The 13,860-nt window shown below is 51.1% G+C and overlaps 1 protein-coding gene across 2 annotated transcripts; it reads left to right on the top strand.

The window, feature by feature from the left end:
- The first annotated feature begins 4,253 nt into the window (after positions 1-4,253).
- Slc1a5 (solute carrier family 1 member 5) lies at positions 4,254-13,649 on the top strand. Of its 2 annotated transcripts, XM_063252941.1 has the most exons (8): positions 4,258-5,409; positions 7,507-7,549; positions 7,965-8,012; positions 8,830-8,996; positions 10,424-10,657; positions 11,062-11,256; positions 11,369-11,503; positions 12,051-13,649. In XM_063252941.1, the coding sequence occupies exons 1-8, from the start codon at positions 4,853-4,855 to the stop codon at positions 12,283-12,285; spliced, it is 1,614 nt and encodes a 537-aa protein (XP_063109011.1). In that variant the 5' UTR covers positions 4,258-4,852; the 3' UTR covers positions 12,286-13,649. The 2 variants fall into 2 exon arrangements, with proteins under 2 accessions (XP_063109012.1, XP_063109011.1); XM_063252942.1 differs by lacking the exon at positions 10,424-10,657 and having other exon boundaries at positions 4,254-5,409.
- Positions 13,650-13,860: the final 211 nt, after the last annotated feature.

Below are 13,860 nucleotides of genomic sequence, written 5' to 3'. Positions count from 1 at the left end.
TTCTGGGGGCTGGAGATTTAGCTCAGCGGCATAAGCACCTGCCTTGCAAGTGTGCGGTCGTGAGTTCAATCCCTGGTACCGATAAAAATGAAAAAGACAAACAAACAAAAAAACAGATACTGCCTTCTGGATCAATTAGGAGTACTTTTTTTGTTTGCTTATTCTGTTTTGATCATAAAAGGTCTTGCTATGTAGCTTAGGTTGGCTTCAAACTCAGTGATCCTCCTGCCTTGGCCTCCTGGGATTACAGATGTGTGCCACTGTGCCTGACACCAGTACTTACATCTATGTTTTTTCACCTTTCTTTGGTCTTTATAATGTACTCAAAATAGTAGAGTCATCATGTCAGGAAAATACAAAAAGGGCAAGCATCTCCCTTCTTAAAAATTTTTTTTGACAGGGGCTGGGGGGATTTAGCTCAGCAGCATAAGCGCCTGCCTTGCAAGCAGGCAGTCGTGAGTTTGATCCCTGGTACTGATAAAAAGGAAAAAGACCAAAAAAAAAAAAAAAAAACTTGACTAAAGCATGGCTCAGTGGTAGACTTTCACATGTACCATGGCTTGGGTTTGAACCCCAGCACCAAAAAAATTATACAGTATATACCTATCATTCCAGCTACTCAGAAGTTTGAAGCCGGGTATAGTAGCACATGCCTGTCATCTTAGCACTTGGGAGGCTGAGGCAGGAGGACAGCCACAAGTTTGAGGCCAGCCTGGGCTGCACAATGAGTTCAAGACCAACCTGAATTATGTAAGGATCAAAAATAAACTAAAAAAAAAAAAAGGTTGAGGTGGGAGGATCTCCATTTTGAGGCTACCTGCTTAGCAAGACCCTATCTCAAAATAAAGGAATCAAAAATTGCTGGGAATGTGGGGCTGGGGGTTTAGCTCAGCGGCATAAGCACCTGCTTTGCAAGCAGGCAGTCATGAGTTTGATCTCCGGTACTGATAAAAATGAAAAAGACAAAAAAAATTGCTGGGAATGTGGCCCAGTGGTATTGTAAACCCAAATATTGGGTTCAGTCATACAAGTATTGTAATCCTCTTTCTAGTTTTCCTCACAATCCAAATGGTTATATTTGTAATCCCATTGAGATGTTATTGGAATCCTAGCAAGTTAATTCCAGTCTACCACCACCGAACCAACCCATGGTGAGAGTAAAGACACCAAGACATGTTCCAAGTTATGGGCAGCCAAGGGTCCCAAGTCCAATCCTCGTGAGGACATGCAGGCAAAGGCCTTGATCCTAGGCCTCTCCTAGCATTTATTATCTTGTGAAGAAAGTGGGGTCACTCAGGAATGAGAGATAGTCAGGATGTTGGGGATTACTGAGTAACTTGAGCTGACTGGCCAGGTGCAAGAATGGCATCTCTGTAATTTGCAGAGATAAAGATATGCAGAAGGATCAATTTATATAACCCAATTATGATAGCAGTGGACTTGTTTTGGGGGGCTATCGCTTCGGTTTGGTTTCTGATATGCAAACTCTTGTGCCCTGGGGAGTCATAGCCTCTTATTTGAGGCTCCTACCCAGTTGATATTCCTGGAGCTATTTGCTCTAACATCTCACCAGCTCAATCCTGAAGGGGAGAGCACCATGCGAGGAAACAGGACTGTCTGATGGCTATAGACTTTGCACATTAGCACCTTGGCTAGCTGTATTTGCAATGCTCAGAGCCAATTGAAGAGAGAAGGAAGCCTTTTACATATCAGCATAAGAAAATGAGTCTCCAAGTAATCAAAGTCACAGCAATTGTTTTAGATTCTCTAAAGGGAGTCACTGGAGTTGTCTCCCACACAGTGGCAGAGCAATTGCCCAGCACATGTGGGGTTTTAGGTTCAATTCCCATCACCCCCACACACATACACACACACAGATATGCACACATGCAGGTACATGCAGAGGATCTGCATGAGTGCTAGGAAACACTGTATCATTTTATATGAGGGCTTCAAGCATCCTTTGATACAGAGACCAAACTGGTAGATGAATCATGGAACCACCCAGGGTCAGTGTCAGCACATGGTGGTGGTGGTGGGGCGTTTCCTGCTATTAAATGGTCTTGGTGTTCTATTCTGCTCATGTGCTTTGTGGAATAATTGAAGGCATGAACTACTGAATCAATCGGTACCCAACTGAGGAGTCTGGACCTAATCTAGCACGGAGCAATGGGTCACCAGAGGATGGAGATAACTAGGTTAGATGTTTGCTTTGGAACATTCCCAGCTCTTCAGCTCTGTGGTTTTTATGTGTCATTTCCTTTATCTGGAATAGGCCACAGATGAGTCAGTTTTCCTGATTCTAATGAAACACTGGAGGTTGGTTATTTATTTTTTTTATTTTTATTTTTTTTATCGGTACCAGGGATCGAACTCACGACCACACACTTGCAAGGCAGGCACTTATGCTGCTGAACTAAATCCCCAGCCCCTAGAAGGCTGGTTATTTTAAAGCTTTTTTTTAATTTTTAATTTTGAAATTATTAAGCTGTCCAATCAGAGCCTCCAACTTTTGATTCTCTCTCCCCAGCATCCCAAAGAGCTGGGATTAAAAAAAAAAAAAACGGCTGGGATTAGAGGCAGGAGCCACCAAACCTTGCTTCATCTCCTCATCAAGATCCCTCCTACTAATCTAATCTCCCACACCCCGAAACATGATACATTAAATTCCCTTATACTATTACCATAAATCTTCGGGGATTAAATCCCTGCATGAGTTGGGTGATAGAATTTTCGGCGCGGCTAAAAAGATAGCAATATGAGAAAAAAGTGGCCTTTATTTTAAGTATGCGGAGAGACTCCATGACCTCCGGGATCTGGCTTTCTTTCTGCCGGACACGTGGTATGGGGCATACATATAGCTTAGGTTTGAGGTGGTGCCTAAGGGGCATTACTGATGCACAAGTAACCCATTGGACTTCAATTCGCGCCACAGGTAAATTGTCTAGGGGCGGGGAAGGTAACCTCAAGATAGAGCCCCTTGGTTCCGCCTCCCAGCCTCCCACCACTGCAGCTTCCCATTCAGGGCAAAATTTTTTCATTGGGGACAAGTCATTTTCTTTTCTTTTTTTTTAATCGGTACCAGGGTTCGAACTCATGACAGTGCGCTTGCAAGGCAGGCATTTATGCCGCTGAGCTAAATCCCCAACCCCACAAACCATTTTCAAACTATAGCAATCTGACTTCTTGTTCCAGCTGTATTCGTCTTCCTTGACGCAACCCCTGCCTCCCAATCATGTCGCTGTGTCATCATTGTGAGGATGGCTCTGTCTCCTCCACTGGACTTTAAGACCTAGGGAGACAGAGCCACAACTGTCACAGTGACTGCTGGGTCCCTAACCGTACTCTCACAGGACCAGACGTTGTGCTCAGAGTAAATGATAGTCCCTCGAAGGAAATCTCCATTCCTGGAGAGGCATCAAGAGCAGGAGTCAGTAACAGTTTCCGATGGAGGATGAGGGTGCAAGGCAGGCTCAGAGAAAACCAGTCAAATGCCCTGCTCAGGCGGTGAGTTTGGGCCCCGGCAAACTTCATTATTTTCATCTGCGTCCAAGTCAGGAAACTGGGAAACTTGAGGCTGTGTCAGGTGTTAGATAACGTCAAAATAAATAAGTAAATGAACTGTAAACATTATCCAGTGAGCACTCAGAAGATTGAGATAGGCAGAGGATCGCCGACAGTTCTAGGCCAGCCTGGGCTATGTGGTGAGTTGAAGGCCAGCCTGATTTACTCAGCAAGAACCTGTCTCAAAACAAAAACATGAAGAACTGTGTCTCATTCAAGTTTTACAGCAATCATATAAGGGATAGGCTTCTGTCACCTGCATTTTACAACGGAGGTACTTAAAATCTGAGAGACAACAAAAGACAGAACTCAAGCGGTAAAAAATACGAGGCTGAGCTGATTTGCAAATGAACTACTTGAGGATCACCTGCATTTCCTTGTGGTTTAACAAGCCCCAATCAACAAAGCTATTTCTTTGGCGCTAAAAAGCAATTTCCCAATGCCCCGCCCCTTCAGTCCCGCCTTTGGTCCTCCCTGGTCCCGCCCGTCCCGGCCGCACCCTTACAGACCTCGTTTCTTAGCCTACTTTGGGCTACTGGGGCACTCTCGGGTCTCAGCCCCGCCCCTCCCAGGTCTCAGCCCCGCCCCTCTCGGGTCTCAGCCCCGCCCCTCTTTCGCCGGGGAGTTCGGAACGCGCCACAGCCAATTGGATCCTGCGGGTTGACCCCGCCTTCTCAAACCCAGGCCCGGCCATTAATCCTGGCAGCTTTCGCTGAGCGGGCTCAGAGCTACGCGGCGCTCCCGGGGCGCTTTCCCTCTCTGGCGGTTCACTATTTTCTTCAGTCCCGGTACTTTCCGTAGCGAGGGGCCTGAATTTCACCTCCTGGACCCAAGAGTCTTAAGCTCCTTCTTCCTGGGGTTTGCTTCCCGGTTTCCCGGCTCCGACGCACTACCCTCGGATTCCAGGACCCAGGGTCCTCGGTTCCCGAAGCCAGACGTCCCGAATCTTCGCCACCTGGATTTAGCTTCCTGCCAACTTCCGCCGCCAAGGCGCTCCCTACCTCCGCGAGCCAACCAAGGACCTCACGTCCTAGTCTGAAAAACTGTATGCCCAACGCCCAGGGCTGAGAAAGCCAGGCGCTTGGGGGCGTCCGACGCCGCCGGCCAGAGCACAGGAGCCGCAACGCCCTGTCCTGAGAGCAGCTCAGCTCCCAACTCCAAGGCATCCTGCAAGGTCGCAGTCTCTGGGCGCTCTAACCCCACTCTCCACCCTAAGGACGGGCGTCCTGGGAGAGAGCCCCCAAACGCTCCCCAATTCCTGGCGTCTAGGAACCCGGCGCAGCCCATCATGGTGGTCGATCCCCCCAAGGCCGACCCCAAGGGGTTCACGGCGGCGGAGCCTACCGCCAACAGTGGCCCAGAGCTGGGTCTCACAGAGGACCGAGGCGCGACGGCCGGTAGCTGCTGCCTTTCCCGCCGCCAGGTGCGTCGCTTCCTGCGATCCAACCTTCTGGTGCTGCTGACCGTAGCAGCCGTGGTGACCGGCGTGGCGCTGGGTTTGGGGGTGTCGGGGGCCAACGGCACGATAAGACCCGATCGCTTGGTAATCTTCGCCTTCCCAGGAGAGCTGCTCCTGCGCCTGCTGAAGATGATTATCCTGCCGCTGGTGGTGTGCAGCCTTATCAGCGGCGCCGCCAGCCTGGACCCCAGCGCGCTCGGGCGCCTGGGCGCCTGGGTGCTGCTCTTTTTTCTGGTAACCACACTACTCGCGTCGGCGCTCGGCGTGGGCTTGGCTTTGGCGCTACAGCCGGGTGCCGCCTTTGCTGCCCTCAACACCTCTGTCACCCAGCCCGCGGAAGAGCCCCCCAGCAAGGAGGTGGTGGATTCGTTCCTGGATCTTGTAAGGTCAGACATCCTCTCTTCCCTCCTGAGCGGGGTGGGACACCCCGTGATAGGAATATGGCAGTTGCCACGTGGACAGGAAAGGACTTTGGGTCCTCTAGAGTGAGACATCCTTCCATAGGGTTGCTGGCTGGGAGGGCTGGTCACTAGGGAGGGTGGATCCGGACTCCCGGGGAGGGGGTTTTAAATCTGAGTGTATAAGCAGGACCCTACATGAGGTTGACAAGGAGGTCTTGGAGAAGGAAGAGGAATGCTTGGTAGTCTTGTGGGACGTAGGTCTGTCCAGAGGCATGGGACTCTGGGAGGATGGGAAGCCTGAGTACCCCTCCAGCTAGACCTGAAGCTTCATGCTGACCCACCCCAACAGCTGCATATCCGCAGCAGTGGAAGGGAAATTTCGGGTGCCCAAGGACCCCACGATATGGAGCTTTTGGAATAAAGATTTAGGAAGAGTATTAGAGGGACTGGGACTCTTGGATAAGGAGCCCCAGGAGGACCCGAGGAGATCTGGAGTTTCCTCCTTCTGAGCCTCACACCATGTGTCACCCAGACACAGCTGCCTTTCTAAGCCTGCCCTCTCTGTCTCCCAGTCCAGCTGGCCTGCACTTCCCTTTTCTGTCTTCTGGGTCAGCCCTACCACCCTTAAAGGGGAATAGACTGCATTCCTTCCCCCAGCTGGGAGATAGTGGGGTCTGGAGGCCTTTGCCTTTAAGGTCTCTGATTCAGTGTCTCTGGCTTGGGGACTTCCTGGAAGTTACGGGAGGAAACTGTATCATGGAACAAGTCTTCCCACTCTGGGGACTTTAGTGTGGTGAGATGGGGGACTCCACAGGGCTAGGCTTCACATTTTAGAATGTGATACCTCCTGGCTGAGTGAGATTAGCTGGATTCTAGCCTAGCTGTGGACTGCAGGTGGGCACTCCCACCCCAGACTATTTGTTTTTGAGCACCAGGTCCTTATGCCCCTCAACAGTACCAAAACAGCTATGACACACTTGGCTGGCCACAGTCACCTGGCCTTCCAACAACAGCCACCCAGATGGACACAGGCACCTGTGGAGACACTTAGACACGCAGACCTGTGGCTTCACAACAGCTGTTACTGTGAGCTAACACCCTTTAGCAGACTGCTTGGTGATGCTGCCTGCCACGGAAATGGCTGAGCACATACTTAAACACATGTTCATGGGCACACCTGTATGACCATCACACGTCGAAGTTCTACTGTACCACACAGTCTGGTTCAAATCCCAGCTCTGTCACTTTCTAGCTAGGCAGGGTTTCTTTTTGCCCTTCTGTCCCTCCATTTCCTATTCTGTGAAATACGGTGATAATGCTTGTGTCAGGGCTGTCTGTAAGAATGGAATGCCTAGTCCTGGGAGGTACTGGAACTGGCCCTCTGCTCTTACTCCCTCAGGGCAGGCACCACACAGTGTGAGTGCACATGCATATTCATGATGTGTTTGCCTGCTCTGCTGCCCTGCCGCCTTCTCCTGGCCTCTCACTTCTACTTTCCAACACGCCCTGATCCTCCTGCACCACACCCTAGCCTGCCTGCCTGCCTGCCTGCAGGCCAGCCCCTCAAAAACTAACCTTCTCAGGCCTCCCGGAAGTAGCTGATGCAAGATGGCCTGAATGTTAAGTTAGCTGCACGGGTGGAGCTAAGGCTGGGGTGACCCTGCCACTCTTTAGCCCAGCATTCTTTTTTTTTTTTTTATCTTTTTTCCATTTTTATCGTACCAGGGATTGAACTCACGACTGCCTGCCTGCTTGCAAGGCAGGCGCTTATGCCACTGAGCTAAATCCCCAGCCCCAGCTAAATCCCCAGCCCCTAGCCCAGCATTCTTACAACCCACAATGCCCTGGGCCTGAAATGTCAGTCTTCAAGGGCTAGAGGAGGCCAGCTTAGACTTGTAACCCTGGAAATGCATACAAGCCTTTTCAACAGGGTGTCTGAAACCTGGCAGGACATGGAGGAGGGGCGGTACAAATGGGGCCTCAAAAGTTTCCTTCACTGCCCTCTAGGAGGCCAGTCCACCCTTTCCAACCCTGTTCTCTCCCCATGATTGCATTTAGTAACCCCTCTATCTGTTCCTACAGAAACATCTTCCCCTCCAACCTGGTATCTGCAGCCTTCAAATCAGTAAGTCCTCAGGGGTGTCCCCTGCTGGGGTGGGCAAGGAGAAAGACAGCCACTCATAACTTCGCCTTGGACTTTTGGGCCAAGCCTGGGAGCATGCATGTGGTCACATATTACAGGTGATTTTGTAGGTGCTTGTGTAGTCCCAAAACCCATTCATCTTTCCCAGTGAGAAGGGGGAATATGGGTCTGGAGCACCCTGTGGGTTTTCATTCTAGCTGTGTGACAGGTGATCTAGCAGGTGGCTTTACCACTAGGAAACAGAATGCTAAATCTTCCTATCTTAATGGGATCACTGCTGGCAGGGGAAATCCATTTAGAGGAAGCTTAGGGCAGGCTCTGAGCCTGTCGGCTGGGGACGGGAGGAGGGCTGGGGCTGTGTGACAGTTGACACTGACTCTTCAAACCTTGCCCACAGTACACCACCGTCTATCAACACAGACCGTTCAACCACACCATGGTGAAGGTGAGCGAAGGGCTGCGGGGTCGCACCGCTGCGGTTTTCTGGTTTGGCTCCTGGCCCAGTCTTTGTCTGCCTTCTGGGTCTTCTAACTGGCGTGGCATTTAATTGAAACTCTGCAGTCTTTTGCCAGGTCTGGCCTTTCCCACCTTATAAATGCGGCTGCACTTTATCCTCACTTTTGCTTCCCCACAGCCCTCCCCTACTTGGAGCTTCTCTTTCCCAATCCCCAGTCCCATCCCATCTTGTGTCCAACCTGACAGCCAAAGGGGTCTTTCTACAGTGCAAATCTCAGTGGCTGTGCTGCATGTCCTCTAAAAGACCAGGCTTCTTGTCATAGTCTACGCATAGTGGGTCCCTGTGGAGTCAGACCCCAGCCTCCCTCCCACAGCCGCACTTTAGCCTCTGCCCAGGATCCTCCTGCCTCAGCCTACCAGATGCTAGGACGGGTATGTGCCATCATGCCCAGTTTCTGTTCTTTGAATGCCCAGTTTGGGCTCATTTCTTGGCTGTTGAACATTGTTTCCTCTCTAGAAACGTCTACCTGATTTACCTCTTCACCTGGTTTATCTCTCATCTTCAGCTCGGATGCTCCTTTCTCCAGGCAGCCTTCCCTGATGCCCAAGTTGGCACCCCTTTCAGTTCCCACCCTCCCTTGGGGTTCCCAATATCCAGCCCTTTTCACTTAGGTGACTCCTGGTGACACTTGTTTCCCCTGGACCCAGACTAGTTAGGATCTCAGGAGTGTCCAGGACGGGCCCTCCATGGCTGAGCAATTGGACTGAGTGTCCCTCCCTCCACCCCCATCTGTTTCTGGACAAAGGTGCCCTTGGGAATGGAGGTGGATGGCATGAACATCCTGGGCCTGGTAGTGTTTGCCATTGTCTTTGGTGTGGCTCTGCGGAAGCTGGGGCCTGAGGGAGAGCTGCTCATCCAGTTCTTCAACTCCTTCAATGATGCTACCATGGTGCTGGTCTCCTGGATCATGTGGTAGGTAGCAGGGGGACAGGCTGGGCCTGGCTGTGGGGTAGGAGGCGCCTGCAGCCATTCCCTGGAGCCAGACCTGCATTCAAGTCCAACATTGACTATTCCCTGGCTGTGTGACTTCGGGCAAATGACTTGTGATCTCTGTGCCTCCGTTCCCTCACTTATAAAATGGCAACAGTGCTGGATTCCATGAGTGCTAAGAATTAAATGCTGGTACCTTAATTGATCTTTTTGGGTTTGAAACAGGGGTTGGACCCAGAGCCTTTGGCTACATCCCCAGTCCTTTTTTTTTTCTTTTTTGTTGGTACCAAACTCACAACCTTGTGTTTGCCAGGCAGGCACTGTGCTACTGAGCAATATCCCCAGCCCCTCCTCTGTCTTTTTTTAATTAATTTTTTTAACTAATTTTTTTTTTTTCCGGTACCAGGGATCAAATTCAGGACCTTGTGTTTGCCAGACAGGCACTTGTGTCACTGAGCTAAATCCCCAGCCCATTAATTTTGTTTTTTGAGATCAGGGTATCATTAAATCTCTAAGTTGCCCAAATTGTACTTAAATTTGTGATCCTCGTGTCACCATCATGAATGCTGGGATTATAGGCAGGTGCTACCATGCTTGGCCTTGTGTTTATGTTTTTGTACTGGGATTCGAACTCAGGTTGCCAGGCAGGCGCCTATGCCACTGAACTATATCCCCCACCTTGTTTTGTGACAGAGTCTTGATATGTAGCTCAGGCTGATCTAAAACTTGCCTTCCTCCTGCCTGAGTGCTAGGATTACAGGTGTGTGTCACTACTTCCTTTTTTTTTTTTTTTTTTTTTGGTCTTTTTCCTTTTTACCGGTACCAGGGATCAAACTCACGACTGCCTGCTTGCAAGGCAGGCACTTATGCCTATGCCGCTGAGCTAAATCCCCAGCCCCCCACTACTTCTGACTGAGACACACTTACAATAGGAGCTCTGTGGGTTGTCACAATTTAGTCTCTATCAAAGGCTCAGTGTGTTGTAAATGCCTCATACATGGGAATTAGTAAGATCTGAAGCCGTGACTTGGCTACGGCTGTACCACCCTGAATGTACTTGATCTCGTCTAAAGCCGTCACTTTTATTTTTGATGATGTGCTGAGAACGCATTGATTCAAGTCATACCTGCTGCCAGAACAAGCAAGTCAGAAAACAAATGACCACACATAATGGGTGTTTCTGTCTCCCTCAGATGTTAAATCCAAATGGGAGGACACCTCTCAAAGAGGTGGTGGAAGCCCCGAGGCTTTTATCTCCAAGCTGTTCCACCTTCAAGGGAGAGGCTAGAGGAGGGAACAGAGGCTGCTGGGTGTGGTACCCAAACTTCAGCGTGGCTTGGCCTGGACTTCTGATGCTGGGGAAGGCTGGAAAATGGGACCATAGCAGTAACCAGTCTCTGGGTGACTAGGTATGCTCCTGTGGGCATCTTGTTCCTGGTGGCCAGCAAGATCATGGAGATAGAGGACGTGGGGCAGCTCTTCACCAAACTTGGCAAATACATCTTGTGCTGTGTGGTGGGCCACGCCATCCATGGGCTCCTGGTCCTGCCTCTCATCTACTTCCTCTTCACACGCAAAAACCCTTACCGCTTCCTGTGGGGCATCATGACGCCACTGGCCACCGCCTTCGGGACCTCTTCCAGGTGTGCCTTGCTGTCTGCCAGGGCAAGATATTTAGGCAAAGGTGCATGGGCTGGGCATTGGGTGTCTGAAGACCCTGAAGCTTTGTTTGGAGATACTAGATCTAGGCGCAGGTGCTGGATTTCCATCAATTTCTCAAAGTCCTGGGTTCTATCCCCAGCCCTTAAAAATTTAGGGAACCACTGCCTTAGATTTCTTCCTTCTTTGGATATGTCGAGGGGTAGCAGTTTATACTCGGGGGTTTCCAGGTTACATATTTTAGAATCTTGGCATTTTGCAGGATCCTTTGCACCCGTCTTCTGCCTGTGGCTGGAGAAAGGATACAGTTGGGAAGGAAGCCAGGAAGATGGGCGGGCTCTGCTGGAGATGGGGTGGGCGGGCGCTAACTGCCCTGTGTCCCTGGTAGCTCGGCCACACTGCCCTTGATGATGAAGTACGTGGAGGAGAAGAATGGCGTGGCCAAGCACATCAGCCGCTTCATCCTGCCCATCGGCGCCACTGTCAACATGGACGGGGCAGCACTGTTCCAGTGTGTGGCCGCCGTGTTCATTGCACAACTCAACCAGCTGCCTTTGGACTTGGTGAAGATCATCACCATCCTGTGAGTATCCAGGGTGGGGGTTGTAGCTGGGACCCCTACATCCACTTGGTCCCATCTCTTTCCAGTACCAAGAGTCCTCCTCATTTGACCGCTCCTCTTCCCCTGCCCACAGCATCACGTCCACAGCGTCCAGTGTGGGAGCAGCCGGCATCCCCGCAGGTGGGGTCCTCACCCTGGCCATCATCCTCGAAGCCGTCAACCTCCCTGTCGCTGACATCTCCTGGATCCTGGCGATAGACTGGCTGGTGTGAGTGTGGACTTGGGGGAGGGGGCTGCAGGGCACCTCTAGAAAGGGAATGGGCCAGTGTGTCTTTGGGCACCTGTCTAGACAGAAAAGGAAAGGTAGGAAAAGCTCCAGAGGGAGGGTTGGCGTCTGTGGGGTTCTAAGAGGAACCCCAGAAGGCAGTAGACCCAGGTTGTTAGTAGAGGTGGCATTTAGGCCAGGGAGACCCAGTCTCAAAATAACACAAATTTGAGTGCTGGGAGAGTGTAACTCAGTGATAGAACACTTGCCTAGGGTGAGGCCTAGGTTGGATCTATAGCACGGGGGAAAAGATTATAAAGATTAGAAACCAGTTTGGCTTCAAAACTGGTCACAGTGGCACCGTGGCTTATAATCCTAAACACTAGAGAGGCTGAGGCAGGATGATCCTAAATTTGAGGCCTGCCTGGGCAACTTAGAGAGACCCTGTCTCAAAATTTAATGACTCCAGCAGGAGAGGCACGAGGCATGGGCCCTGGCCCTTTGCTTCCTTCCCTTTTCATTTTCTTTCCCGTCACTTGTGTCCTTTTAGAGACCGGTCCTGTACCGTCATCAATGTGGAGGGTGACGCCTTTGGGGCCGGACTCCTCCAGAACTATGTGGATCGTGTGAAGTTGCAGAGCTCAGAGCCTGAGTTGATCCAGGTGAAAAGAGAGGTGCCCTTGGATCCACTGCAACCCACCACAGAGGAAGGGAACCCCCTCCTCAAATGTCATCACAGCCTTGCGGGCGATGCTTTGGCCTGTGAGAAGGAGTCGGTTATGTGAAGCCCAGGAAGGACTGTCGCAGCCTGCTGGGGACACACTGGACATGAGCATCCTGAGGATCAGATGACAGACAAGCTGGGGATTGGGGGGCTGCTGTATGTACCAGGGAGCCAGAAGCCAGGAGCCGGTCCCCTCCTGGACAGCAGATGGGTGGACTTGTGTAGTGTCTCCTCAAAGCTCCAGTTGGTTTTTTTTTTGAGACAGGATCTCGTTATGCAGTTCAGGCTGGCTTTGGGCTCACTTTGTAGCCCAGGTTGGTTTTGAACCTGCAATAATCCGCTTGCCTCAGCCTCCCAAGTGCTGGGATTACAGGTGTGTGCCACCATGCCCTGCTCAAAGCTCCACTCTTGAGCTCCTGTCTCCCACCTAAGGCAGTAATGCCCCCCATCCCCAGAGCCAGCTGGCCCCCATCTCAGGGCACAAGAGTCACCCCATGTCGTTTGCCCCTCTCTGAGGAGGAGGTGGTGGTGAGCAGATGGTATATTGTGATGGCTGAGGGGGGGATGGCTGAGTGAATACTTGTGTCGTGGTGGCTGTTGCTGTGTGTGATGTGTATGTTGGGGGGCCATCTAACTTCGGTATGTCCCACCTGGTCCCCAGACCATCTGTCCCTCCCAATAGCAAACACTCCAGGAGTCCTAGGGCACAGGATAAATACTGTCACTCCACAGGACATTTTTTCAGGATTAAAGTATATTTAATCAGGCATTTTAAGAACGTATGTGAAATCATTAGCTGTGACAACAAAAATATGTGATTCACTGGAAGAAATACCTGTGCATCAAAATCCAGCCCTGGACCAGGCACAGTTGTGCACACCTGTGAATCCCAGCTACTTTGGGGCAGAGGCAGGAGGATCATATATGTTCAGAGGCAGCCCAGGCAATGCGGTGAGACTCTGTGACCGAGGGTGCTGCCTAGTGGTAGAGGCACCTGTGTTCAATCCTGAGTACTGCAAGCAGTTACAGTCCCTCCCTGCTGGAAAACTGTTGGGAGCCGCAGCCCCGAGCCCGGTCGCCTCACTTGGCGGACGTGAGGCCTGTAGTAAAGAGTAAAGCCTGAGGTAGATTACCCCTCCCATCGAGCACGTTAGTTTCCTGCTTACCGCGTAAGCAACCCGCTCAACAATATAGTCTGCCTGGCAACTGATGATGTTAGCCAATCAGCTTGCCTTGCTTACTTTAACATGATTGGACACTGTATCCGTATATATACTGGTGCCACCCCTGGGGGAGAAGAAGAAGCCCGGAAGTAGAAGCCCAGAAAGAGCCGCGGGGAGCGGACCAAAGGAGGCTTCGGCTGGGAGCGATCCCAGGGCAGGCTGTACGGAGAAGAAAAATAAAAGAAAAGGTTGTCCACTGCCAGACTTTGTCGTGTGTCCTTCCTGCCGGCCGGGAGCGACATCGACAGAAAACCACAAGGAGACACAACTCGCTGTATGCTTCAGAGAAAACAAGGCCTGCAGTTGGGAAGGAAGCTGGGAAAGTGGGTACTGAGGGCAGTATGGGGTAGCTGGACTCAACTCCATGAGAAATGGAAACTTGTTCACACAAAAACCTGTACACATCAAAAAAA

The sequence above is a fragment of the Cavia porcellus genome, unplaced genomic scaffold (assembly GCF_034190915.1).
Source record: "Cavia porcellus strain 051 isolate PalLab524CR breed Dunkin Hartley unplaced genomic scaffold, mCavPor4.1 scaffold_7, whole genome shotgun sequence".
NCBI lineage: Eukaryota > Metazoa > Chordata > Mammalia > Rodentia > Caviidae > Cavia > Cavia porcellus.
This window is presented reverse-complemented; position numbering and strand designations above follow the sequence as displayed.